Source organism: Acartia tonsa, chromosome 7, assembly GCF_053477335.1.
Source record: "Acartia tonsa isolate MP-2025a chromosome 7, ASM5347733v1, whole genome shotgun sequence".
Classification (NCBI taxonomy): domain Eukaryota; kingdom Metazoa; phylum Arthropoda; class Copepoda; order Calanoida; family Acartiidae; genus Acartia; species Acartia tonsa.
Genome location: NC_137266.1, coordinates 47881581 through 47907793, shown reverse-complemented (window position 1 = coordinate 47907793; position 26213 = coordinate 47881581). Strand labels below are relative to the sequence as shown.

Genomic DNA, 26213 nt, shown 5'->3' with positions numbered 1-26213 from the left:
GAGGTAATTAACACAAATTTATATGTTTTCAGGCTCCCATTATTTACACACCCACAGTTGGTTGGGCTTGCTCTCATTTCTCCAATCTGTATAGGTAATACAAATCAGGGATCTAAAGGGATAAGACAATGGCCGATAAATTGATATACATACTAAATTATGATGCACAAAATTACTCCTTCTGTAGATTATAATTAGTTGTTGAAACGTTTAAACACTCAACTTAACTAACCAACCAATCAAAAAAGTAAAGTCCCCAAAGTTGTTAAGCCAACGAATAAGAAAACGTTATTATAGGACTTTGGGGACTAGTCTAATAAATAATCTATTGTCTCCCCTCTCTCTCTCTCTGACCCGTTAAACAACCACAGAATCATCTAAATGTATTGGGATTTCAAAATTGGAACCAAACATTTTTGATTTATTTAATAAGCTTTCTAGCAAATACGTTAAAATCTAAAATTTTCCCAAAACATTATTGCAAATAAGTAAATAAAAATTAGGTGGTATTTCGTATTTTTACTTATTTTATACTAGCAGCTACGCTCCTAGAGGCCTTTAGAGACACCTGACCGGTTGAGGTGGGAGAAGTTTATCTATATTATATTTTTAAATCTTTTTTGTCGGGGCATTTTTTCTATGGGCGAATTCTCTATGGAGGGTTGGGGGATGCTACACTCCTAAAAATAGTTTTAAACCTTCTAAGGACCATCGAGAAGCTTCACTGTAATGAAGAACCACAGTGGTTAATCATTGATAGAGATCCTGAGACAGTCACTCACACATTTTTTACTTTGATAAAAGAAATTTTATTTAATGCAATTTTCTCTTGAAATTTTATGTCCCTATTATAATTTAAATTACCATCAAAAATTTTAAATCAATATATCTTTTTTCATTGACCAGACGTCCCAGAGGCATGTACTTCTGTCCTGCAGATAAAGGTGAAATGGCTAGCATGATCTACAACTGGGAGAGTAATGAGGTGGATGCTGTGGTAGTTACAGATGGATCCAGGTAATTATTTATTAGATAAAGGTGAGATTGCCAGTATGGTCTTTAACTGGGAGAGTAATGAGGTCGATGCTGTGGTAGTTACAGATGGTTCCAGGTAACTATTTACTAGATAAGGGAGAGATGGCCAGTATGGTCTACAACTGGGAGAGTAATGTGGTCGATGCTGTAGTAGTTACAGATGGTTCCAGGTAACTATTTACTAGATAAGGGAGAGATGGCCAGTATGGTCTACAACTGGGAGAGTAATGAGGTCGATGCTGTGGTAGTTACAGATGGTTCCAGGTAACTTTTGGAAGCAGCTTAAAGTGCCTAATAAAAAAAAGACGTCATACAATACAAATGACCAATGATAGGCCAGTAAATATTTTACCATTGCTAAATTAAAATGTATACTGGCCTATTTGTATTATATGACGTCATTTTTATCAGGCACTCTAAGCTGCTTCAACTTTTTACTAGAATTTTTGTGGAATGTAGTGGTCTTTTAGCAGTTTCTAAGACTACTATTGTTAGTTTTTACCATTAGGTATACTAATGCTTGAATTCCAAAGGAAATTTATACCTTTATTGCATTTTTTCGCAGACATTAAAATAGAAAGATATATATACGATTAAAATCACTTTTGTTAGCCCTTAGAGGCCAAAGGCCCGGACTTACAAAAACGGTATTGATTTTATATTTTTTTTTATATCCGTTGAAATTGTCATTAATACTATTCTATAAATGATTTTTCAGTATGGCTGAGAACAGGTTATAATGCAGCGGTTTCGAAGCTATACTAGAAAAAAATATTGGCATTTTTGAAATTTTTAATTTTGAATAAAGATTATTAATTGTTAGCTTATTTTAGAATAAAAATTTGTTTTTCAGAGTTCTTGGTCTTGGAGATCTTGGTATTGGTGGACTTGGTATCTCCATTGGTAAACTTGACCTGTACGTTGCCGCTGGAGGCTTCCATCCCAGGTATGATTTAATAAACAATTAAGACTGAGTAACATATATGAGTAGTAATATTCAGAGACCTAAAGGGATAAGACAACTGCCGATAAATTGATTTAAATCCCCAATGATAATACATAAATTATCCATCCCGTAGATTATAATCAGTGGTTGGAACGTTTGGATTCTAAAGTTAATGAACATACCAATCAAAATCCAATAAAAGCCCCAAAAGTTAGTAAGCCATTGAATAAGATTGAACATTATTATAAAACTTTGGTGACTAATGTAATAAACAGCCCAATGTCCCCTCTCTCCCTTTTGAAGAGGAAGGGGTTTCTGTGCTTCCTAGGCTCTTTGAGGGAAAGTATCATATAATATTAATTGAAGTACTTTTATTTGCGCTGTTGTTCTACTATTGGTTTTTCCTCTCATTTTCTGCTTTATTGTGTTGAAATAAAATAATTTGTTTTACAACTATGGCTTCGAAACCGATTAATATCCGCTGGATTAAACAGTTATGGAGTTGAATCCATTTTATAGAAGCAGAAATATAATCTATGATTACGGTTTTGACCCTCTAAAAGACGTAATTCCACTTTCCCCTCTCTTGGTGATGATATTATCAACGCCGATATGATTTTTGTAATCTACCATTCCAATTTTGCCTCTCTTGGGTATGATATCATCAATGCCGATACGATTTTTGCAATGTACCATTCCACTTTCAAGAGAGGCGAAACTGGAATGGTGGTTTTCATTTTTAACATCGACATAATTGAAATCATACATACTATTTTTAAATTATGTTATCCCTTACAGATCGGGCCCCAATTCCCACCTTCATAGATTAAGGGGGGGGGGCTAATTTAAATTCTCGGCTCCTGTTAACGATAGAGACGTAAATTTTTTTTCTGGTGGTTCATGTGTATTTTTATTTTTTTTGTTATCCCGGGCTTTCGGGTCTACAAAACTGGTTTCAATCTTCATTTTTATTAATTTTATTATCAGCGGAAAGCTGTCTATAAAACGATGCGATAAATAACTATTAATGTTTGTAGACGTGTGCTGCCCGCAGTTATTGATGTTGGTACAAACAATGAGAGGTTGAAAGCTGACCCCAGGGACCAAGTCTTTAAATTAAATAACTTGTCCTTAACCCTTACAGATCGGGGGGGAGGGGGGGCTAAATCGGCCCCAAAGTTTTTTTTTAGGTAAATTAGCCCCCCCCCCCTGATCTATTATGGTAGGGATTGGGGCCCGATCTGTAAGGATTAAAAAATTTGTATTATATTATGTTTTTTACTAAAAAGATATAATTAAGAGGTAAAACTGTTTTTCATACAGTACGTTACAATTTACTATGCTAGATAAATAGTATAAATAGTGTTCCCTCATTATCATATGATAATCTATTGGACACGCCTTTAGAGGCATTCTGATGTTGGGGGAGTCCAACCTTCATTTTCAATCTCAATCTAAAAAGAAATAGTTAGGAATTTTAGTTTTGAAAAGAAAAGAAAAATTGAGGAGGGGGGGGGGAGTTCTTTCTTTCTAGTGGTGATTTCGCTAGGTAGGACCTATGAAAACCGACTTTGTAAAGAAGGACCAAATCGGTTAAGCGGTTAGCGAGATTCTTTTGTACCAACATACAATCATCCTAATGATCAAAGGATATTTATTCCAAACTTAATGACTTATTCCCTTGTACCTGTAGAATTTAGTAACTAAACAATACTGTTTAACTTCCTACATTTTATTGGTTTTACACACACTACAGAAACATTATTATTTTTATTTAGACAAATTTATTTCAAAATGTTGAAATAAAACTTTTATTCTAATGTCATACAGTAAGAGAAAGAAATGTTCAATATTTTTGCCTCCTTTGTATGAAAGACTTGCATAACTTTTAGAATACATTGGCATATATGTAAATTCAACCCTATTATTTATTAATCTATAAAAGATTTCTCCATTTTAACTTTTTCAAATTTTACATTATTCTTTTGGGTAACCACGCAATGAACATTGACATATGTGATATTTGTGTTTTCATTACGGCCCAAAATCACATCGTATTCATTGCCTTTGTGAGAGTTTTAAGATAAAGAATATAAACTTGGTCTTGTTAGATATCTGGGTCTGAGAAGCCCAAGGTTGGAGGGAGATGAATATTATGAACTTATTGATGAATTCATGGCTGTCATTAAACTCAGGTATAAAATAGATAGATGGATGAATAAATAGATGGATAGATAGATAGGTGGATGGATAGATAGATAGATGGATGGATGGATGGATAGATAGATAGATAGATAGATAGATAGATAGATAGATAGATAGATAGATAGATAGATAGATAGATAGATAGATAGATAGATAGATAGATAGATAGATAGATAGATAGATAGATAGATAGATAGATAGATAGATAGATAGATAGATAGATAGATAGATAGATAGATGTATAGATAGATGTATAGATGTATAGATAGATGTATAGATGTATAGATAGATGTATAGATGTATAGATAGATAGATAGATGTATAGATAGATAGATAGATGTATAGATAGATAGATAGATGTATAGATAGATAGATAGATGTATAGATAGATAGATAGATAGATGTATAGATAGATAGATAGATAGATGTATAGATAGATAGATAGATAGATGTATATATAGATAGATAGATAGATGTATAGATAGATAGATAGATAGATGTATAGATAGATAGATAGATAGATGTATAGATAGATAGATAGATAGATGTATAGATAGATAGATAGATAGATGTATAGATAGATAGATAGATAGATGTATAGATAGATAGATAGATAGATGTATAGATAGATAGATAGATAGATGTATAGATAGATAGATAGATAGATAGATAGATAGATGTATAGATGTATAGATGTATAGATGTATAGATAGATAGATAGATAGATAGATAGATAGATAGATAGATAGATAGATAGATAGATAGATAGATAGATAGATAGATAGATAGATAGATAGATAGATAGATAGATAGATAGATAGATAGATAGATAGATAGATAGATAGATAGATAGATGGATAGATAGATAGATAGATAGATGGATAGATAGATAGATGGAAAGATAGATAGATTGATAGATAGATGTATGGATAGATAGATAGACAGAAAAAATATAAATAAAAGATGAATATTATGAACTTGTTAATGAATTCATGGCTGCCATTAAACTCAGGTATAAAATAGATAGATAGATAGAAACATTAATGGATATATGAATGGATGGATGGATAGATAGATAGGCACAGATATAGAGGACAAACAATGGATATTATGAACGTATTAATGAATTCATGGCTGTCATTAAACTCAGGTATAAAATAGATAGATGGAAGGATAAATAGATGGATAAATAGATATATGGATAAATAGATGGATAGATAGATATATGGACACAGATATAGAGGACAAACAAAGAATATTATAAATCTATCAATAAATTCAAGAATATATCTTTTTAAAATTTAAAATACAAATACTCAGATGAATTTGCTTTAATGCAGATGATTACTTTTTAGTAGGTGAAAAAAGTAAAGATACTGATTTTCTAAATTCTTTTATATATCGAGAGACGTTCAGGTGTTCATATGTTTTCATCTGATATCATGACAATACAAAATGATAAGAAAATCTAGGAAAAAGTTAAAATTGCAGAGTTTTAAAATTTAATATTTTTTTTAGATGGCCCACAGCTCTCATTCAGTTCGAAGATTTCCAATCTAAGCATGCAATCAAGCTTCTACGAAGGTAAATACAGAGATCTAAAGAGATGAGACAATGGCCGATAAGTTGATGTACATCCTCAATGATATACACAAAATTTCCCTTTTTGTAGATTACAATTAGTGGTTGAAACGTTTGGACACTCAACTTCATGAACCTACCAATACCAAGTTCCCAAAGTTGTCAAGCTAACGAATAAGGAAACGTTATTAATAGAAATTTCGGGACTAGTGTAAATAAAAGCCCAATGTCTCCTCCCTCCTTGGGTGTATAGAAAGATATATAGATTTGTTTGTTGTAGCCATGATTCTCTGAAGTTAGGACTCAGATGCACACGGAGACTGGAAGTGAGAATTCTTTGGCCAATCTTAGATTGGTAAGCTTCGCGCACAGCTGATTGTATTCTATGTTACATTACAAGCTGACCCGCTATTCTCGTGGAAGCTACTCAATTATTACATCACCCTGGCCTAGAGTTTTGGCAGGTGTTCCATATTAAGCCACCCTAATTAATGGCACTCTCATACGAGGAGCATGGATGAGGGAAAGCATGGTTAGATCTGCTTGATTTGTAGAGTCCTAACTTCCTACAAATCTCCCCCCTTACAACCCTAGGGCATCTTAGGGAGGGTTGCGTGATCATAATCTGACAAATTGCGACAGCATTTGTCAACCAAGTGCAGTCTATGTGGGGACTTGAACTCAGTTTCTCCCAACCACAGCGTAGTGCGCTAACCACTACACTATGGGACACCCTACATATATTTGTAATAGGAAATATTTTTTGTTTTGAAAAAAAAAATATTTTATTTCCTTTTTCTTTTTTTGAAATTCCAACTTTGAAAATATTTTTACACGAATATAATTATAAATTTTGACTATTATTAGTTCCATTCAATCCAGGTCATAAATAAAAAAAATCGTAATCAATTTTAAATTTGTGGTGCCTATCATGGCATATTTAAACTAAAATACTGTAACTAAGTTATATTAGACCATCTTTTTCGTTATTAACTAAATTACAACCACGTGAATAGTTTGACATCCTGCATAATTTCTGCATGCATACTAAGTAAAGTCTGTTAGTTTTTTTATATCTCCGATCATGTATTTGGCCATAACTCTGTCCAATAAAACTATTTCAGTATCTTAGGTCGAAAAAGGTCTGTCTTGAAAGCATTTTTGACAGAGTTATGGCTAAATACATTATCGAACATATAAAAACTAACTTTAAAGCAGAATCATATATGTACATTAGGATATATAAGTTTTCCGGAATTTTAAATTTAGGGGAAGATTTGAAATCTGCATCAAATTTTGAGGATTTTTTTTATAAAATTAGTTTTTTCTATAATTCTTTATCTAAAAGCGGAAATGCAATTTACGTTAATTACTTTTGGCATCTGTGATTAGTGGATTTAAAAAATCTGCGCTCTGATTGGATGGCGTACATCATTCAACCAATTAGAGCGCAGGTAGTTTAAAATCCACCTATCCTATTGGTCAAAATTAATTAACTTAAAATGTATTTCTGCTTTTAGATAAAGAATTATACAAAAAACGAATTTTATAAAAAAAATCTTAAAATTTGATGCAGATTTCAAATCTCCCCCTAACATTAAAATTCCGGAAAACTTATATATCTTAATGTACATATGTAAATTGAAGATAGGAAATAATCCGCCACAGATTGTCTTTGATTTTAATTGTACTTCTCAGGAAAGTTTAAACTTTCCCAACCAAACTTAAGTGTGTAGAAGGGAGGTGTCTAACACTGCCACTCCACCACTTAAAATTGAAATTGCGAACTGTCTTCCCCGCTTTTAACCCTCTGACAACTGGAACAAAACTAGCATATTTACAAAAAAGATATAAAAGACACATAATTTCAGTCTTATATAATAATAAATTGCAAAATAAATGTGTAATTTCCTAGATTATCTTCTATTTCATTTCTTTAATATGAAAAAAAGAGAATTTGATTTGATTACATAAGTAGAAGCAAAAATCTAATTTATTACTTATTTTGTATTTTCCATTATTGAAATGTATATGGAAAAGATAAAACTTTAAAATTCCAGGACAACTATGTTCATAAATATCAGAGCCTTTGCTGATTAAATACATTAACTTTTTTAAAGAAATGGAAGGAAGTAACCTCTCCAAAGATAGTTATCAAGCCTTCCTGAACCATAAGAATATTTACTATATATATATTTAATATATTTACTATTTACTATTAGGGAGAACAAAATTGTTCCAGTGCAGTGGTGCGAGATCTTAAGCTACATACACACATACACACTGTCAAACACATAGACAGGTGGATATCCTTTTAATATTTATGTAGAATTTCTAAAACAACTGAGATTCCACCCTCAGATGCACTTGACATTGACTGTCGAGCGCCAAATCTATTGGAAATCAAGGAGGCCATTAAAAGTTTGAAAAATAACAAGGCCGCTGGACCTGATAACATCCCAGCTGAGGTCATAAAAGCAGACCTAGACACGTCTGCTGAGGCATTCCTACCTTTGATCACAAAGATATGGAATGATGAGTTATGCCCAGAGGACTGGAAGAATGGACATATCTCAATACTAGCCAAAAAAGGAGACTTGACCCAATGTGGAAACTACAGAGAGATAATGCTCCTTTCAGTACCTGGCCGTATCCTTAGTAAGATTCTTCTTAATAGAATAAAGAAGAAGGTCAATGAAAAGCTAAGACCTAATCAGGCTGGATTTAGACCAAACCGTTCCACTATTGATCAGATAACCTCTTTAAGAATCATCATAGAGCAATCCAAGGAATGGAACTCTGAGCTTTTTGTAAACTTCATTGACAACAAAAAAGCATTTGATTCTTTAGACAGAAGATCTCTCTGGAAAATCTGCCGACACTATGGCATTCCAGAAAAGATAATCAATATCATTAAAGCTATCTATCATAAAGGAGGTGGAAATGTAATGTATAAAGGTAAACTATCAACCTTTTTTGAGATTGTAACAGGCGTCAGACAAGGATGCCTTCTTTCTCCCTTCCTTTTCCTCCTTGCCATTGACTGGATCATGAAGAACTGTGAAAGTAATGATGGCATTCGCTGGGAGCTATTTGGCAATCCCAAATATTTAGGAGATCTGGACTTTGCTGATGATATTGCTTTGTTAACAAGCAATAGAAGTCAAATGCAAAGAAGGACTAACAGGATAGCTGAAACCTCCAAGAAAATTGGACTAGAAATAAATGTTCCTAAAACCAAAATACTCAGATTAAATGCAAATTCCCAAGAACCAATTACTATTGGAGACCAAATTCTTGAGGATGTAGATTGTTTTGAGTATCTTGGAAGTAAAATTGATGAAGCTGGAGGCACTTTAACAGATGTTAAAGCTAGAATTAACAAATCTAGGACAGCCTTTGCCAGCCTGAACAAAATTTGGAATTCAAACAACATCTCCATAAAGACTAAGTTAAGACTGTTCAAGTCAAATGTTCTCTCTGTTTTGCTGTATGGGGCTGAAACTTGGTTCCTAAACACAGCAGTGGTCTCCAAGCTACAGACATATGTCAATAAATGTCTCAGGAGAATCCACAAGATCTTTTGGCCAAATAAGATCACAAATGCTGAGCTTCTAGAGCGCAGTGATATGTCAGACATTAAACTGACAATAAAACAGAGAAAATGGAGATGGTTGGGGCACACTCTAAGGAAAGGGCATGATGATATAACCAATCAAGCCTTGACTAGGAACCCCCACATAGGAAAGAGGAAACCAGGTAGACCAAAAACAACCTGGAGGAGGGAACTCTTAAGTGAACTGAAAGCTAAGGATATTCCATCTTTCAGCAATGCCTCAAAACGTGCCGAAACAAAGGAAGATTGGAGAACTATTGTGCATGGCCTACGTTCTGCCGAGAACTAAAAGGCAATGATGATGATGATTGCTAAAACAATGTAATGTTCAGGTATAAGAAAGAGTACCTGATGTTCAACGACGACATTCAAGGAACAGCTGCCACAGTTTTGGCGGGTCTTTATGGTGCTATGAAAGTACAGGGTCTGGGCCCTGAGGCAATCAAGGATCAGGTACAGAAATAATTCTTATTGCACTCCATAAATAAAGAAAGGGTAATGGATAACTGTCTTAAAGATTAAAAACAATTTCCCTTAAGATGCAACAAATTTAAACCCCTAATTTCTTCAAACAAGTTACCTGTATCCACCACATCAGGGCAACCTATTACACACGTGAACATAACCTAACAAGGGATAAGTTGAACTTAGATATTCAGGATGAGTTTGATGTGATGTTTTTAGAACCTATATTTTCTATTTGTATTAATATTTAGGAATTGATTTAGTATTACTTGGATCTTACAGCAGATTTTTATGTTCTCTAATAAAGGAAACCTTTCCCCTCTTCCACTCCCTTCACTTAACTGTATGAACGAACTGAACAATAAAAGAGTTTGGAAGCTATGTTAGGAAGCTAAATTAACGACAACTGGTTGTGTCTGGTAGGAATTATGCAGTAATTTGTATTCACACATTGTTTTCATACAGGCCATATTTAGGTGTTTGTTGTGTGTGGTGCTGGATCTGCAGGTAGTGGTGTTCTCCTTGCCATCAGAAAAGCTATGACTAGAAGGTAACAAAAAAGTCAGGGATCAAAGTAGATAAATGGCGGTTTTCTTGTCAACATTTATATCCACAATTAACTTGACAATTTATATATTTTCTCTGTATTAGGATTTCCACATATTTTGTTATTTAAGAAAATTAAACAAAGATATAAACTTAAATAATTATATAGTAGATAGATAAACCTATCTCTTCCAAATTTAGGTGTATTTTTCCCAAGCTTAATTATCTTACCTTTTTAATAAGATTTATTTTACTTTTTAATACTGATCTATAGTTTTAGTTCTGTTTCTATTTTCAATCATATAAAAGTACACTTACCTCACACATAGGTTACTATGTACATCTGGATAATACATAATTCTTAGCTTTGAAGTGTTTATTTTTCGCACTTTGCCTGTGTTCATGGATTACCAAATACTTAATAGGTACATCTTGGTAATGATAAATAGATCTTAATTGTTTATTTGTAGAGTTTGTAGAGTTTGGTAGATTTTTTTTCAAATTTTTCAATATTTTTTTACATTATTTATGTGAGGTTAGGTTAGGTTATAGGCAAGGGGGCCGAGCGCCTGCGGCTAGGCAGGCCAAGGGGCTGAGCGCCGCGGCCATATATTGATTATGTATTACTTTATTAATAAATATGGTGTTTATATAACAATATATAGGTGTTGGTCTTATGTAGGTGTTGGTCTTTTGTAGTTGTTGGTCTTTTGTAGAGTTGGTCTTTTGTAGGTGTTGGTCTTTTGTAAAGTTGGTCTTTAGTAGCAACGCCTCACTTAGACTTAAGTTTAGCATTTAATGAAATCAAGAACATTCGTTCTAACCCTAAAATATGGCTGTCTTTACAAAGCTTCTGTTCATCTAGAATGTTTGTACAATAATTCAAAAACATTTTACATGCCTTATTTTATAATGTATGTATATTTATAACACAATGTTTTTTTTGATAAAAATGATTATGAACGAAGAATCTTTATAATTAAGTCTACAGTTGTGAAAACTGCAATATTGTAGAAATACTTAAAATTTAACCTAAGACTTGATTAATTCATTTATAATGCATCACATTTATAATTTTATTTTCTTCTTTGTTTTATTGTGATTTTCTTAACTCCTCTTAAAGATAAACGGGTTTAATTTTTAGTGATTAAAATAGTCATTATTCTGCATTTTTTGACCAAGTTTTCTAAAGACTTACTATTGGTTGGGATGCTAAAACGAATTTTGATTTTAAAGTTTGTTTATTACCTTAATGCTTTAAAAGACCATCATACATTTTTGAAAGGTTTCGTGATTTTATTATTTAAGTTTTTTTTGTAACATATCATTTTTCCCAGATGTCTATTCATAATTTTTTAGCTTCGCTACTTATGGATGTTGTCATCCTTGTTTAGATTTATGTCTTGGATTGATTTTAAGCTAGTTTTTGCCCTTCTCTAACTCTTCAAGAAAAAAGCCCTTATATGATAGGGGCATATCTGCTAGTATTGAATATAAATTATAATAAATATCTGTTGTTCAGGTTTGGTTTGACAGACGAAGAGGCTGGCAGAAGATTCTACATTTTTGATGACAAGGGTCTCATCTCTAAATCAAGGTAAACTTTCCTTCGCCTTCCCTTCATCCGCAGGTAATTCTGTCTATTAAAACATCAACCACGTTAAAAACAAATCTGATTGTGTTTACTTTTCCTTTTATCTGTCTACATGAAAATTTTGTGTATCTTAGCCATTTTTCTACGGATTTTAATTTTTTGGTGAGCAAAAACATGGGGAAATTGTGTATATAGTCAAATAAAAGTATGCATCAAAACAAATTTTTTTTTTATTTAGAAGAGGCTTTTGGTTTCATTAAAACTCATCTTGTTTCTTTCATATTTCAAATCTAGGGCCAATCTGAAGGCTATGGAGGAGTTTTTCCACGATCTGACCAGTTTTGCTGTGGATGATGGTAACATGGAGGGTATGAGTCTCGTGGATACCATCAAAACTTTTAAACCAACTATTCTTATTGGTAAGTTATTGTTATATTAAAATTTTAGTTTTTACAAAGGTACAAGCTACTTGGATTATCGTAAATGGTAATGTGTCGGCTATCTATTGAATTAGGTGTTGAATAATGGTAGAGTTATAAAAAACAGTGATAATAAATGGTTGGTTGTATGTTGGGAGTTAATTTAACAAGAGAGCAATAAGCATGGCCTCATGTTACAGTTTCATGGAAGCAGCCTAATGATTTTAAAAATTTTAATTTACACGGATTCTTAAATCCATCACTTTTAATAGATAAGTTAATAAAATTTCATCAGTATCTCATAATAATCCTTATAAAAAGTAACAGGTTCTCCTTTACGATGTTGCTTTTTATAGGTCTTGGAAAGGTTTATAACTATTTTGGGGAGGGGTGAGAGTACCACCATCCTCAAGAAAGAATTCATCCCCAAAAACATGTCCTCAAAATTGCTTTTTCTTTTTAAAACTAATTTACAAATTTGGTTTGAAGTTGTATTTAACCATCTCAAGTGCCACTAGAGGCCCCAGGGTCGTAGCCAATAGTATTTTAATGAAGTATTTTTTTAAACTTTAAACCTAGAATAAAATAAATGTTCACATTTAGAATTACAAAGTGTGTACATTTATTCAACATATAAAATGAAAATTCGTGTTACAAAGAAATGAAATAAATTAGAATTACCTGTACAAATGAAACTAATATCCTGCTCCAGAGTAATTTATTGTTTCCAGTCCTTGAAATATTTAATCCAATTTCTCTCTTGTCCCTGGATGCCATTTAATCTTATACTACAATCAATTACTTTTCTTAATTGATTCTATAGAATAGATGTACAAAAACATATCAAATTGTTGATGTCCCTAGATTAAAGGTTTTAAACTTTGCGTTGATAACCGCCCAATTTGAAATGGCTGCTGGCTTTCGAATGGCTGCAACTGAACAAATCTTGTGAATCTTATCAGGTGGGTAATGGGAGGGTGGGGGAGAGAGGTTTTGATCTGTCTTGATAAATAAATACTAACAGTATACAAACTTTTCTACGAATATCTTAAATACAGAATGGGTAGTTTTTTTTATATTTAGAGAACTTAATCATCCATTGTATGACCCATAAGGGTATTGGGCTGCAACACTGTTTCTTCCTTAAATACTACACAATAAAAACATTGATTTAATAGTTTATATCTAATGTATAAAGTGTAATGAATTACTTGAACAATTATATTGACACACAACCAAATTATCACAACCAACCACTCAAGCCCAGTAAATTAAAATTATAATATGCTTTCTTTTATTTTCCAGTTTGTATTTGAAACCGATTAATATCTACAGGATTAAAACCGGTTCTCAGCCATACTGAAAATCATTGATGGCATTGCATTACAGACAATTTTCCATGTTTAGAAAATAAAAAAAATCATAAAATTAAATCCAGTTTTGTTAGTCCAGGCCTTGGGACCCCTTAAGGGCTAATAAACTTTTTTTATTAGTATAATTTTAATTTGTATATCCTCGGAAAGTTGTCTACAATACGTTATAGTTATTCTTCAACTTTTATTAATCTTATAACTAGCAATAAAACAATCAACCTATTGCTAACAATTTACCATTCTTACTAGACAATGACATATTAAAGTTACAAATGTGGTTTCTTCATAATTTGACTAATTAAAAATTCTATAACTTTGTATATTTAAGGTCTATCTGGTGTTGGTGACCTTTTCACAGATGAAGTTCTGACCACAATGAATGACAACTGCCAAGACTCGCCTCCAATTATCTTCCCTCTCTCCAATCCAACTTCCAGGTATTTTAGTACTAAAAGTTGGACTATCCCTTTGAAGGGTAAATGATAAAATTTACTTGAATCCTTTTTCCTTTCTTCATTTTTACTTTCAGTTATTTGTAAAATCAAAAGTTGCAGTATCTCTATTAACAATGAATGCTAAGATTTTCCCCAATCATCTTCTTTTTCTTTCAAAATTGACTTTCAGTTCTTTGTACCACTATAAGTTGCACTTTCCCTACAATATACTCTTATATTCCATCTCCAAACAACCTAGTTGGTATTTGATAACTATAAATTGCACAATTCCAAAAAAGTAATTCTAATGCTTCTTAAACAATTCACTTTCTCCCTCTTTAATCTTCTCTTGGTACATCAAGCAATTCCTCTGTCCTATTAACAATTAGATTAATACTCAAATATTTTTTTTAATATATCTATGATAAAAACAGAGCTCTTTTATATTTATCTCAATGTCTGTCTGATCAAAAGACTTATAAAGTTTTTTGATTAACATGCATATAAGTTATGTATGTATATAATAGATCGTGACAAGTTGTAATGTCAATGGCTTTCATTGATGTTCTAAGGTTGTTCTTTTTATACTTGTACTTATTGTACTTATTTTTTTATGATAACCTTACTAAATCAAAATCCTATAATTTAAAGTTTAAGTTTTTTTTTGTCTGAATCTAAAGATCTCTGAAATGATAGGTGCTTTACTGGGAAACTTTTCAAATGGCATGGATTGGTGTTAGGCTGTTTACTTACACTTTTCCCATGTCCTCAAAGAGTCTAGTGGAGAAGCAACTGGTAATCATATATTTGAACAAATGTTGTCATTTAAACTTATTGGGACACCGTAAACCCTATTGAGTTAAGTAAAAATAATTTATGTTTATTACATGGAGAATGATATGTGTTAGATCAAAATTATTATTAAAGTATAATATCAAATGGTATCCCAAAGTGAAGTTTACAAATGATTACTGAACAATACCATGACAAGTTTTGTTCCAAACCCTTTCTTATCAAGCAGACCATGAAACATATGGAAAGTTGTTACAAAAGTCATTCAACAAAACTTGTTTCACTATACATTGATAAGCTTATATGGCTAAATATTTCACTGTTATTATTACTAGTTATTTAGTTAAGAACCATCTTTTGTTAAGTTACAAGGTTTCATTGTTATTGTTAGTTGATATTAATAATCAAGATCCCATTAACAAGCTTTAGTCTACCATACTAGTAGCTACATATTTAAATTGTTTAAGAATAAATTCTTTGATCTATTGCTTCTTTAAATAAAATAAAATGATATTTATTTATGATTTAAAGAACTTACTGTATTCTTTGTATTTTCAAAATTATGGCTTGAAGTTGAATCTAATTCTTTTATTATATTTCTTAGATCTGAATGCACAGCTGAAAGAGCACAAAGATGTACAGGTATGTTATTACTAGTTTAAAAACAGATGCCCAGTTCACAAACAATTTTTAGCGGTAGACCGATTTATTCTGTAGGTCAACCTAAACAAGTACAACTAACAAATACCTTTATATAATCGGTCAACCTAAAGCTTCTTTCTAGGTCGACCTAAAATTTTCTGAGGTCGACCTATGTCTTTTGTGAACTAGGCTAGAATCTGTTAAACAAAAAGAATTTTCATCACAGCTGTGAATCACTTCAAAGAAAAAATTCAATTTTTTCTATTATGAAATTTCTTCTTTATTGAATCAATTAAAATTAATTATTTAAGATCAAAACAATGCTTAACTGTGAAACTACAAAACTATTTTAGGATTTTGAGAGAAAAAAATATCTGCATTTCAGCCTTTCAGCACAGTTAATTGTCTTTTTATCCTATAGGTGGCAGAGCCATTTTTGCCAGTGGTTCTCCATTCCCCCATTATGAAGTTCCTGGTCAAATTATTTCCTCTTCTCAGTGCAACAACAGGTTTTTAATTTAGAAATTTATTTGCATTTTGATATCGTAAAAAGATGATAATTGAGATTAGTATGTATATCAATGATTTTTCTGTTATAAGAACCCATTTAAAGAATTAACATAAACAACTTTAATATAAATAATGTGTGTTAAATAGTTATTATTTACTTTTTAAAAATCTTACTGTTAAATTAACTTTTTTTTTAAATTATATTTTGTTCATATAACACATCATCTAGATCAATAGAACTTTATCAAAAAGAACTGTTGAAATTTTGCTCATGGTTTATTTTATTTTTTTGTATAGCATGATTATTGTGAAGTTAAATTGAATACACTTTTTGAGATTTAAATTTAAAATATTAGTTAACAAAGCTAATATCTAAGTTTTGCTAACTAAAATTTTAGATATCTTTATACAGCAAATATGTTTTAAATTTATTATTTGTGAAACATATAATTACTTTTTGCATGATTCTTGTATAGAATTTATAATTTCACTGTCATAATTTTCATATTTTTTTTTGCTTATTTGTGAATGATAAGTGTGTTTTCATAATATCATTTTTCAGTAGGTATTAAACTTAGGTATTTGCTTATTAAACTTCAAATAAAAATCAAACTGAAAGAGTATCTTTTTCAGTTTTTAAAATTGATTTTGAAGTTATATTTATCTTTGGTAACAATGGGTAATTTTGTGTTTTATTAACCTCAACAAAAATTTGCATTAAAACAAATGTTTCAAACTTTTGTTTCTGTGGACTGAACATCATTTGATGATAAAATTATCCAATATCAATATTGATTAGCTATTTCTAGCAGCATTGTTTAGATCTTGCTTGCCTTATATATTATTATATAGATCTGGCTTGCCATATGAATCAGCATTACAGCCCGGATCAGTCATTGCATCATCACAATGTAACAACAGGTATTTAGAAATATTAATCTCATGTATAGGGACAGGTAATTAATCCTTGTTCCTAGCTTTCATCACCCCCCCCCCTTTAGTCACCCATTTATCCTTTTATAAGACTAATAATTTAAAACCCATCCTTAAAAAAAATTAAAGAAAATAATATTCAGGTTGAGGGACAAGAAATTTGTCCTTTTCTCAACTTTCATTCATTCTTTTTAGTCACCCATTAATCCTTTTATAAAAAAGACAGGTAATCCTGATTGAAAACCTATTATTTAGAATTTAAACAAATAATTGTTAAATGTGTTATTAAGATAAGAAAGCCCTTTTAATTTGATTTATTTTTGGTTTAAAACCTACATATTATATCAGACTAAATATCAAATAGTATTATTTGATCCAAATAGTTAAAAGTAATTAAACTATCAAGTTTTCAAAATTTTATAATAGTACATATTATCAGAAATCAATTTAGATTTGATATTTTGATAAAACATTTATTCATTTAAAATATTATAAGATTAAAAATATTTTGTAACCCAGTAGCTTAAATAGGTAATATCCCTTCTTCATTATTTTTCTTAGGTTGAGCTAATTTTGTCAAAATAAAACTATAATTTAAGTTGAAAGGCCTTAATAAACATTCCTATTTGAGAAATTTTCAGCCCTACCTAAATAAACTTCTCAATTTCAACCTTATTTGACAAAATCTAATTTTTCTTTGAAATATTATCATGTTAATGTTCTAGCTTCATATAATTTTATTTTAGTTTTAGATTCTTAGCAGGTAATGTAATTTATTTCTGCTTTTACAAAGCATGTCATTTAGATTTTATTATTTATCTCTTATTAGTCTTAGTCAAAAAACACAAGTGTAATAAAAACTCAAATCCTTTTAGTTATTTTCTATTCTTTAAATATTATCCTTTCCTATCTCCCTTCATCCCCCCTCCCCCAACCCAAACAAAAAAAATAACTATTTTTTTATTAAACCATGACTTTCCTATCTCCCTTCATACCCTCCCCCTCCCCCCTACCCAAACAAAAAAACATAACCATTTTTTATTAAACCATAACTTTTAGACTTTCCTTATTACATATTTCCCTAATAATTCAAAACTTTTTCATGCACCTTGTTATATACTTCTCAATATTTTAGGCATGTTTTATCAGGGTTCTTTCTTCAAATTTAAGAAGAACCTTTTTATTATTCTTGCTTATTTGTTCTTATAGCTTAATAGGTAAGATTTTCATTATTATAATAAATAATAGAATTTCCTTAATTTTGTATCCATAATTGAATTATTTAGATATATTTTCCCTGGCTTGGCCCTTGGAGCTGCTCTTTGACAGACTGGTGTTGTCACTAATGCCATGATCAACAGAGCTGCTGAGGTATAAACAAATATTAACAAGTTCAGATTGACAAAAAGACATATATATTTAATAAAAGAATGACATAGATATGAAAAATGTTGACAAATATCTAAGTACTAAGATAGCATTTTTATATTAGAATATAGATCATAGTTAAATGAATTTTAAGCAATATGGATTAGTTATTAAAAAATATCTTCTTATAAAAACACAACTTGATGCATTACACAAAATGATAAATTTCTGATTATTATTATAGAGATAGAAATTATTAGGTAACTTCTTTAGAGAATTGTAGCAATGATCTTGTTCTAGGAAAACTATAAAGAAAACTCATTTTTAGGCCTTAGTTGAATTAATCAATGATGATGACTTGAAAAGAAGGGCAACCTTCCCTGAAAAGGCAGATATCAGAGAAATCTCTTGTCATCTTGCCTACAGGTCAGATTGTTTAATTGTTTTATTGTTGTAGTACTCTGATAAATCCAGGTAGGACGATTGTCAGAGGTTTACAGAATTATCTGTTCAAATAAATATTTAGTCTTTTTTTTAAATCTTCAAATTCAATTCAGTTTTCACGTTGTTTGGAAGTAAACCATGACTTTGCTGCTCTGGTACTGAAAAAGTTTTTAATTAAAAAGTACATTTTATATGACATCCACAATTTTGATACAAATTGGTTCATAATCATAAGAAAAAATTATATTGATGTTACAAAGTAAAAAAAAAACCTAAATTTTATATAGTTTTGTCAATTGATTAATAAAAATGAAGGAATAAATAGTAGAAGTTTCTTGAATGTAAAGATATTTACTCATTTCTAAAGAATTCAAACAATAAAATAATGAATTTAAAATGTAATTGATTTAATTAATTTCAGAGTGTTTGAACAATCCCTTGAGGAGGGGATTAAGGTAATCTATCCTACACTTTATTTAATTTATATTACACACATTTAATTAAATGTCTTTTATCTCACACCAGTTTACTTTAGAAAATTTTCTATTTACTACTTAGAAAAAGCTATTTATTTCTACCTATTACTTGCTTTTAATGAAATTTCAAGATAAATTTAAACCAATATTTGTTACTTGATGGAAAAATATTTAAATTTGAATTAGGACTTTTAGATATTGGGTTAAAATATGCTTAAATTTACTATTGATAATACCTATTGATAAAAACAGTTTTATAGCTTAAAAGAGTTAAAATAACATTATAAAGGGTATTTAAAAACAATTGCTTCACTTTTTTAGTATAAACCCTACAGTTTTGGTTAAAAACTAATTAAAAATAATATAAAACTAATTCATGCTCATGCAAAACTGTACGCATTATATTGAAAAACTATATTGTTTTTTTTTAACACCCTTTATTAGCTGTAGAGTTGAAGAAAAAAAACAAATGACTGATTCTTAACTAAATTTTAGCCTGGTAACAAGCAGATGGTTGAGGCTCTGCAGCATGGTGGTGAGACTGAGATCAAGGAGTATATTTACTCCAAGATGTGGTATCCTGACTACAGACCTCTGGTCTACCTGCCTCCTGGCAAGGGAGAGTAAACATTCTGCCAGCAGCTGTTCACAGGGGCTAGCTAGAGATGCTGTACCTACAACTTGAGATTAGGAATGGATAATACAAACGCACTTAAATCTCATCTTTTTTGAAAACTAAAAACTTTGTAAATCTTATTGATTTTAAAATCGAAATTACCAGTATAATAATCCATATATAAAATTAAAAAAAAAATCCTACATCCCTTTCTAAATTTACTAACAATAGATTAAAAGGCAGAATTAAGGAAAGATACACTTGAGCTATTTTTGATAGTTGAGTAATCTTTTTTCTCGTATTCATTCGAATCCGGTGGTTAGGAACCGGTTCTCATCCATACGAAAAAACTATGTCTCACATCGTATTATAAACGGCTTTCCGCGGATATAGAATGTACAATTATAAGATTAAAACCAGTTTTAAAGCTGTTTATAATACGATACGAGAAATAACTATTCTTGCATTAATAATTTAAAATTTGATCCAAGCCTCTGATTGCAATTGTATTTATTATCCTTTAATTTAGACAAGTTTACTGTAGAAAATTTCTCTTTACTCATTAGGGTGGGCCCATTTCCCCCTTTTTTTAGATTTTACTGTTATCATAAGTTGTGGAAGAGGTTTTTTAATCCAAAAACAACGGGCGCAGGGGGTATAAAAAGTGCCCACCCCCTTAAAAACCAAAAATTTAAATTCCTTCAAACACAGGCATGTTGCATATCAAAATGACCGCATTGAAATGCTGATTACGAATCTGAAAACCGTTTTGAAAAATATTGCTCCTATTTCGAACAAGATCTCATTAAGTACCTAAAAACAGCTGATTTAGTCAAAATTGTTCATTTTGGTAGGTTATTTGAAAATCATTTCAGACTGAATCAATATTTTTCAAAACGGTTTTCAGATCTGTAATCAGCATTTCAATGTGGTCATTTTGATATGCAACATGCCTGTGTTTGAATGAATTTCAATTTTTGGTTATATAAGGGGGCGGGCACATTTTATACCCCCGTGCGCCCGTTGTTTTTGGATTAAAAAACCTCTTTCAAGTTTCACAGGGTTTTATATTGGCCCAGTAACCCTTGCCAATGTCTACTAATGTGAAATTCCAAAATTGACCCACCCTATTACTCATACTCATGAAAATCAATTTTGATATCTATATCTTTATAATTCAAAAATTTACTGAATATTTCTGAAAATTTTAGTATTCAATGTATCAAAATTATTCTAAAGCCTAAATCATTTTGAAAGCATCACAATGAAAAAATATCCTTGAATAAACTGGAGAACTAAAATCTTGAAGTGATTTTGAATTTCTGTCACCTAATGATAAAATATAAAATGAGGTTCCAAAAAGTCCTGAAATTTATTTCAATTTTAGGATATAAGAACTTTAAAACCACTAAACACCTCTTGACAAAGCAATATCATTTAAACATAGAAACCAAATCTCGCTGACCAAATTCTAAATGTACACAGTTATGGAATCTCGACCACAAAGATTTTTTTATCCAATCTTTACAAGAGAGGTATTTTTGGAAAGAGGAATATACATAGAAAACGCCTATGTAAAATAGAAAATCCGCAGAAATCATATTTGCAAGTTATTAGCAAAAATCTGCAATGTTAATTTGCAAAATTAATTTTATGCCTTAAATGACTTATTTAGAAAAAATCTTTTTATGAAATGTGTTTATCTATAAGTTTAGAACATACTTAAGGCAAAAAAAATTTCTTTAGTGTTACTTTTTTCACCATATTTATGAAAAAGGCAGTTTCTCACAATTTATGATAAAAAAAAGGTACAGGAAAAAAAATATGTTTTTTCTTGATGTAAATACAATAATTGGCATAAAATCTATCATCCTGAATGTAAAAATCAGATATAGAATCCTTTTTAGAGCAAATATAGTGCAAAAAGTAACCAAGACATTTTTGCAAAGTATGAAAATCTAAAGAAAATAGTTCTTTTTGCTTTTGATATACATATCAGATAAATGTATATAAAATTAGTGATCAAAAACTATAAAACAAGATATAACTTTTTTCAACCCTATCATTGATTAAAATGCACTTTTAAGTTTACTCATTACCAAAGTTGCACATAAAAACTCTTTTTATTCAGTTATTAAACAAAATAAATTCAAATCAACAATTAGGCGTTTTTTTAAATTCAGTAGACCATTTTGTAGTTGGTTTTTTAGCATTTATTTTGTTTAATTACTTCATAAAAAGAATTTTTATGCACTACTTTGGTAATTCTTAAACCTTAAAGTGCAATTTAATCAATGACAGTGTTGAAAAAATTTATAACATGTTTTATAGTTTTTGATCACTAATTTTATATACATTTATCTGATATGTATATCATAGCAAAAAGAACTATTTTCTTTAGATTTTCATACTTTGCAAAAATGTCTTGGTTACTTTTTGCACTATATTTGCTCTAAAAAGGTTTCTATATCTGATTTTTACATTTAGGATGATAGATTTTATGCCATTTATTGTGTTTACATCAAGATAAAACATATTTTTTGTTCCTATACCTTTTTTTATCATAAAATGTGAGAAACTGCTTTTTTCATATATAAGGTGAAAAAAGTAACACTTAAGAATTTTTTTTTGCCTTAATTATGTTCTAAACTTATAGATAAACACATTTCATAAAAAGATTTTTTTCTAAATCTGTCATTTAAGGCATGAAATTAATTTTGCAAATTAACATTGCAGATTTTTGCAAATAACTTGCAAATATGATTTCTGCGGATTTTCTATTTTACATAGGCGTTTTCTATGTATATTCCTCTTTCCAAAAATACCTCACTTGTCAAGATTGGATAAAAAATTCTTTGTGGTCAAGATTCCATAACTGTGTGTAAACAAATTATCATGAATTTTCACAGTCTTCAAACCAAATATTTATTTTGTATTATCTATCATATAAAATGTTATATTTGTATTTAATAATATTATATCTAGTGTAGTATAGTAATGTAGATACTTTAGATAAAGCATTTTTTTAATCAAATGACTACTTTATGCAAAAATAACTTTTTTACATTCACTATAAATTGTTAAAGCCAAAATTAAAAGTTATTCTATGCAATTTTTTTGGCACTTTTAGATAAGTGTGACTTGACTTTTCCGGTGTTTAGATTAGTCCTATGTATAAATTAGCAATTTTTTGTATCACAATCTAAAACAAAACTTGTATTATGCATACATGTTTGTAAAGGAAACTTTATGGACCTAATCAGAAAACAAAGAAATTAATTTTTGTTGTGATTTTATTCATAAATATTCCCCTTACAAAATATTGAATTTTTTACTTAATTAATACTGTAGATAATCTTTAGTGATTTAATGAAAAAGATAAACATTGTTATGGCCTAAAATACTCTGAAATAAATCTTATTAATGTTGAATTATATTTTTTTGTTTTGCATAGCTACTCTATAAGAATTTGATGGATTTTTTTTTCTGTCCAGTTTTTCATGGAAAAGTTCTTGCGTGTGCTCTAAAATAAATATTATTGTATCATAATTATCAAAGCATATTTTTAAAACTTTTTTGGGGGGTTCTGGTTCAAACTTTTATGGTAAATTCAAATAATTTAATGAAAGTATTAAGTCTCATTTTGAATATAGAAAAGTATTTGACAAGGGTAAAAATTGATGCATAATTCTGAAATCAACCACAAGCCACAGCCATCAATTTTTTTAAAGCTAGCCTAAGTTACCATCAGCTTCAGCCACCCAAAGCTGCTTCAGCAACCATCTACACAACTGCAGTAACTCGACTGAAGACTCTTGCAAATTGTGATTAAATCTCTAAGCTTGTAACTCTATTGTTAATTTTCTTTAGTAGTATATCTATAGAACCCACATTACCTTACAGGGATCTAAAGGGATTAGACAATGGACGATAAATTGATATACATCCCCAAAGTTGATACACAAAATTAGTAGTTTAGACGTTTGGAACCAACCAATCGAAATTTGATAAAAGTCCCCGTAGATGTTGGGCCTACGAATAGGAATACATTATCAAAAAACTTTGGGGACTAGTGAAATAAACAGCCCAATGTCCCCTCCCTCCCTGACCCTAATATGTTATGCAAAGTTAATATATCAAAATGTTTACACCAGAAGAGTATTCTGACATTTTTACAAATCTTACAATAAAAAAAAACACAGCAAAGGGCTATTTATTTTGGGATGGTTTTAACCTATTTTATTTCTGTTCTTCGTTCCCTCCCCTTTTGAATAAAGATACTCTAGATGCTAGGGTCAAAGCTGCTAGTTAATATAATATAATTTCTTCTTTGCGTGTAATTGTTTCGAATACAAATTAAAAGTTTTTATACATACAATTTTTACACATTGACTAAAAAAAATTTGGTTGTATCAAAAGATCACCCAAAAATGTTTAGGAAGAGTTTAGGAAAAAAAAAACCTTTTAGTAAATTGAGAATTGACACTGATTATTCATCATTTCAGCGGGTTTTATGCCATTTTATTAACAAAGGTAAAACAACATAGTTGCAAGCTGTGTAATACTCGATTATAATGTGATATTAATACTAGAAAGATATGAATAAAGTTGAAGGTTAGCTACTCCTTACCTAGAGCTAGTTCGTGTGTCCGTAAATAAAAGTGATTTATGAATATTTCTAGTGAGGTGTTTTTTTAATTATTTTTTAACAATTTTGACCGTACACCTAGTCTTCTATTTGATTGTATGGACATTTTTGTGAGTCCTTAACTGTTCACTGATTTGGGGTTCGCTTTGATACTTATAAATGACTTTCTGATACTTTTGTCTATTATAATTCAATCTGTTTTTGTGTCTATTAATTAATAAAATCATCCTTGTTTTATCTATTATATTGCTTTCCATACCCCCATCGGAGAAACAAAACAAAATTATTTACTTCTTATCAGATAAAAATATTACATATTTTTAAGCACACTGTTAACACCAACGCTGTTTTTTTGATTGAACCCTTAATTCGGACATTATATTTTAGCCTTTTGGTAAAATAAATTGCTTTGTTTAATTAAAAAAGAATATTTTTTCTCTCTAACTGGATGACTCTTCCAGGTTTGTTAGAATTCTGTGCCCGCCAAGATAAAGATTTTGAACTTCAAATATTAATAGGAATCAGATAAATAGGTTAATTATATCACATAAAAAAATTTTGTCAAAAAAGGTTAAAAGTAAAATGTCGTAAGGACAGACGGACCGACCCTAATCATAGAAAAGCTTCGCTTAAAAAATTTGCATATATTATATATCCTTTTCCTTTTTCCCTGGTCATGAAAAATAAAAGTTGTATATAAAAATGATAAACTACATGTCAGAAACCTCTCGACAAACTAGCAGCACATTTCTTTTTATAGCAAAACAATAAGTTTATTGCAAATGTATAAATTCCAAAAATGTTTAAGTCTATTATTCTTCTTATAAAATAACAGGATGTCTGTCTGTTTGTACCAAAGGATCTAACTAACCGCTAAACTGGTATGGGTGTCCTTTACAGGGTAGCTTCTCATAGGCTCCGGGAAGGTTTATAGCTTTTTTTTTTTTGGGGGGGGGGGATACCAACAGTCTCCTAGGAGAAATCGCATGTAAAGAAAAAACTAATCTTTTTCAAAACTTAAATAAAAAAAATGGGGGGGGGGAGTATGAATCAACCCCCCCCCCCCGGCCCCCGGCAAAATTAACACACGCTTGTTTGACTTATGAGTATGTTCATTATGTAGAAGGTTAGAAACCTAGAGGGGGTGCATCCACCCTCTTGACCATACAATAACAAACTTTTGATTTCGTTTGCAAAATTTTTCTGCCAAAATCGTATGCACGCCACTGCACTGGTTTAAAGAGTAGCTTCACCTCAAAAATAAATATGCAATATTGTCTTTTGATGTCAAAGAAATATTTTGACAATATTTTCCAACATATTTTGTTAAAATAAGACTCAAATATGATACTGAGACTGTATTTTATATGTATTTATTTCGTATTGTATGTATTATGTCATTTGATATATTTGAATACATTTTAGATTACATATTTAGGTAGCAAATGCTACTCTAAACAATGTCATTTTCTTAAAAATATTTTATTGCATGAATTTTATGCCTTTAGTGCATTTCTGCCCCTATAGGCCTCTAGGAGCGTCGCCGTTAGTTTATTAAATAAATGACCAA

General features: G+C 30.4%; 1 protein-coding gene across 2 annotated transcripts in view; it reads left to right on the top strand.

The window, feature by feature from the left end:
* The window catches only part of LOC145323882 (uncharacterized), a 39845-nt gene extending 20960 nt beyond the window's left edge, over window positions 1–18885 (top strand). The window contains exons 7-22 of one of the 2 annotated variants that reach the window (XM_080166471.1): window positions 33–94; window positions 907–1017; window positions 1889–1981; window positions 3019–3081; window positions 4093–4176; window positions 5705–5770; window positions 9716–9836; window positions 10325–10398; window positions 11917–11991; window positions 12283–12407; window positions 14109–14217; window positions 15611–15648; window positions 16070–16157; window positions 17011–17079; window positions 18378–18462; window positions 18788–18885. In XM_080166471.1, coding sequence (XP_080022597.1) covers window positions 33–94; window positions 907–1017; window positions 1889–1981; window positions 3019–3081; window positions 4093–4176; window positions 5705–5770; window positions 9716–9836; window positions 10325–10398; window positions 11917–11991; window positions 12283–12407; window positions 14109–14217; window positions 15611–15648; window positions 16070–16157; window positions 17011–17079; window positions 18378–18417 — 1218 coding nt within the window. In that variant the 3' untranslated portion in view covers window positions 18418–18462; window positions 18788–18885. The remainder of the gene's footprint in view (window positions 1–32; window positions 95–906; window positions 1018–1888; window positions 1982–3018; window positions 3082–4092; window positions 4177–5704; window positions 5771–9715; window positions 9837–10324; window positions 10399–11916; window positions 11992–12282; window positions 12408–14108; window positions 14218–15610; window positions 15649–16069; window positions 16158–17010; window positions 17080–18377; window positions 18463–18787) is intronic. The other variant, XM_080166472.1, reaches the window with a different exon arrangement.
* Window positions 18886–26213: the final 7328 nt, after the last annotated feature.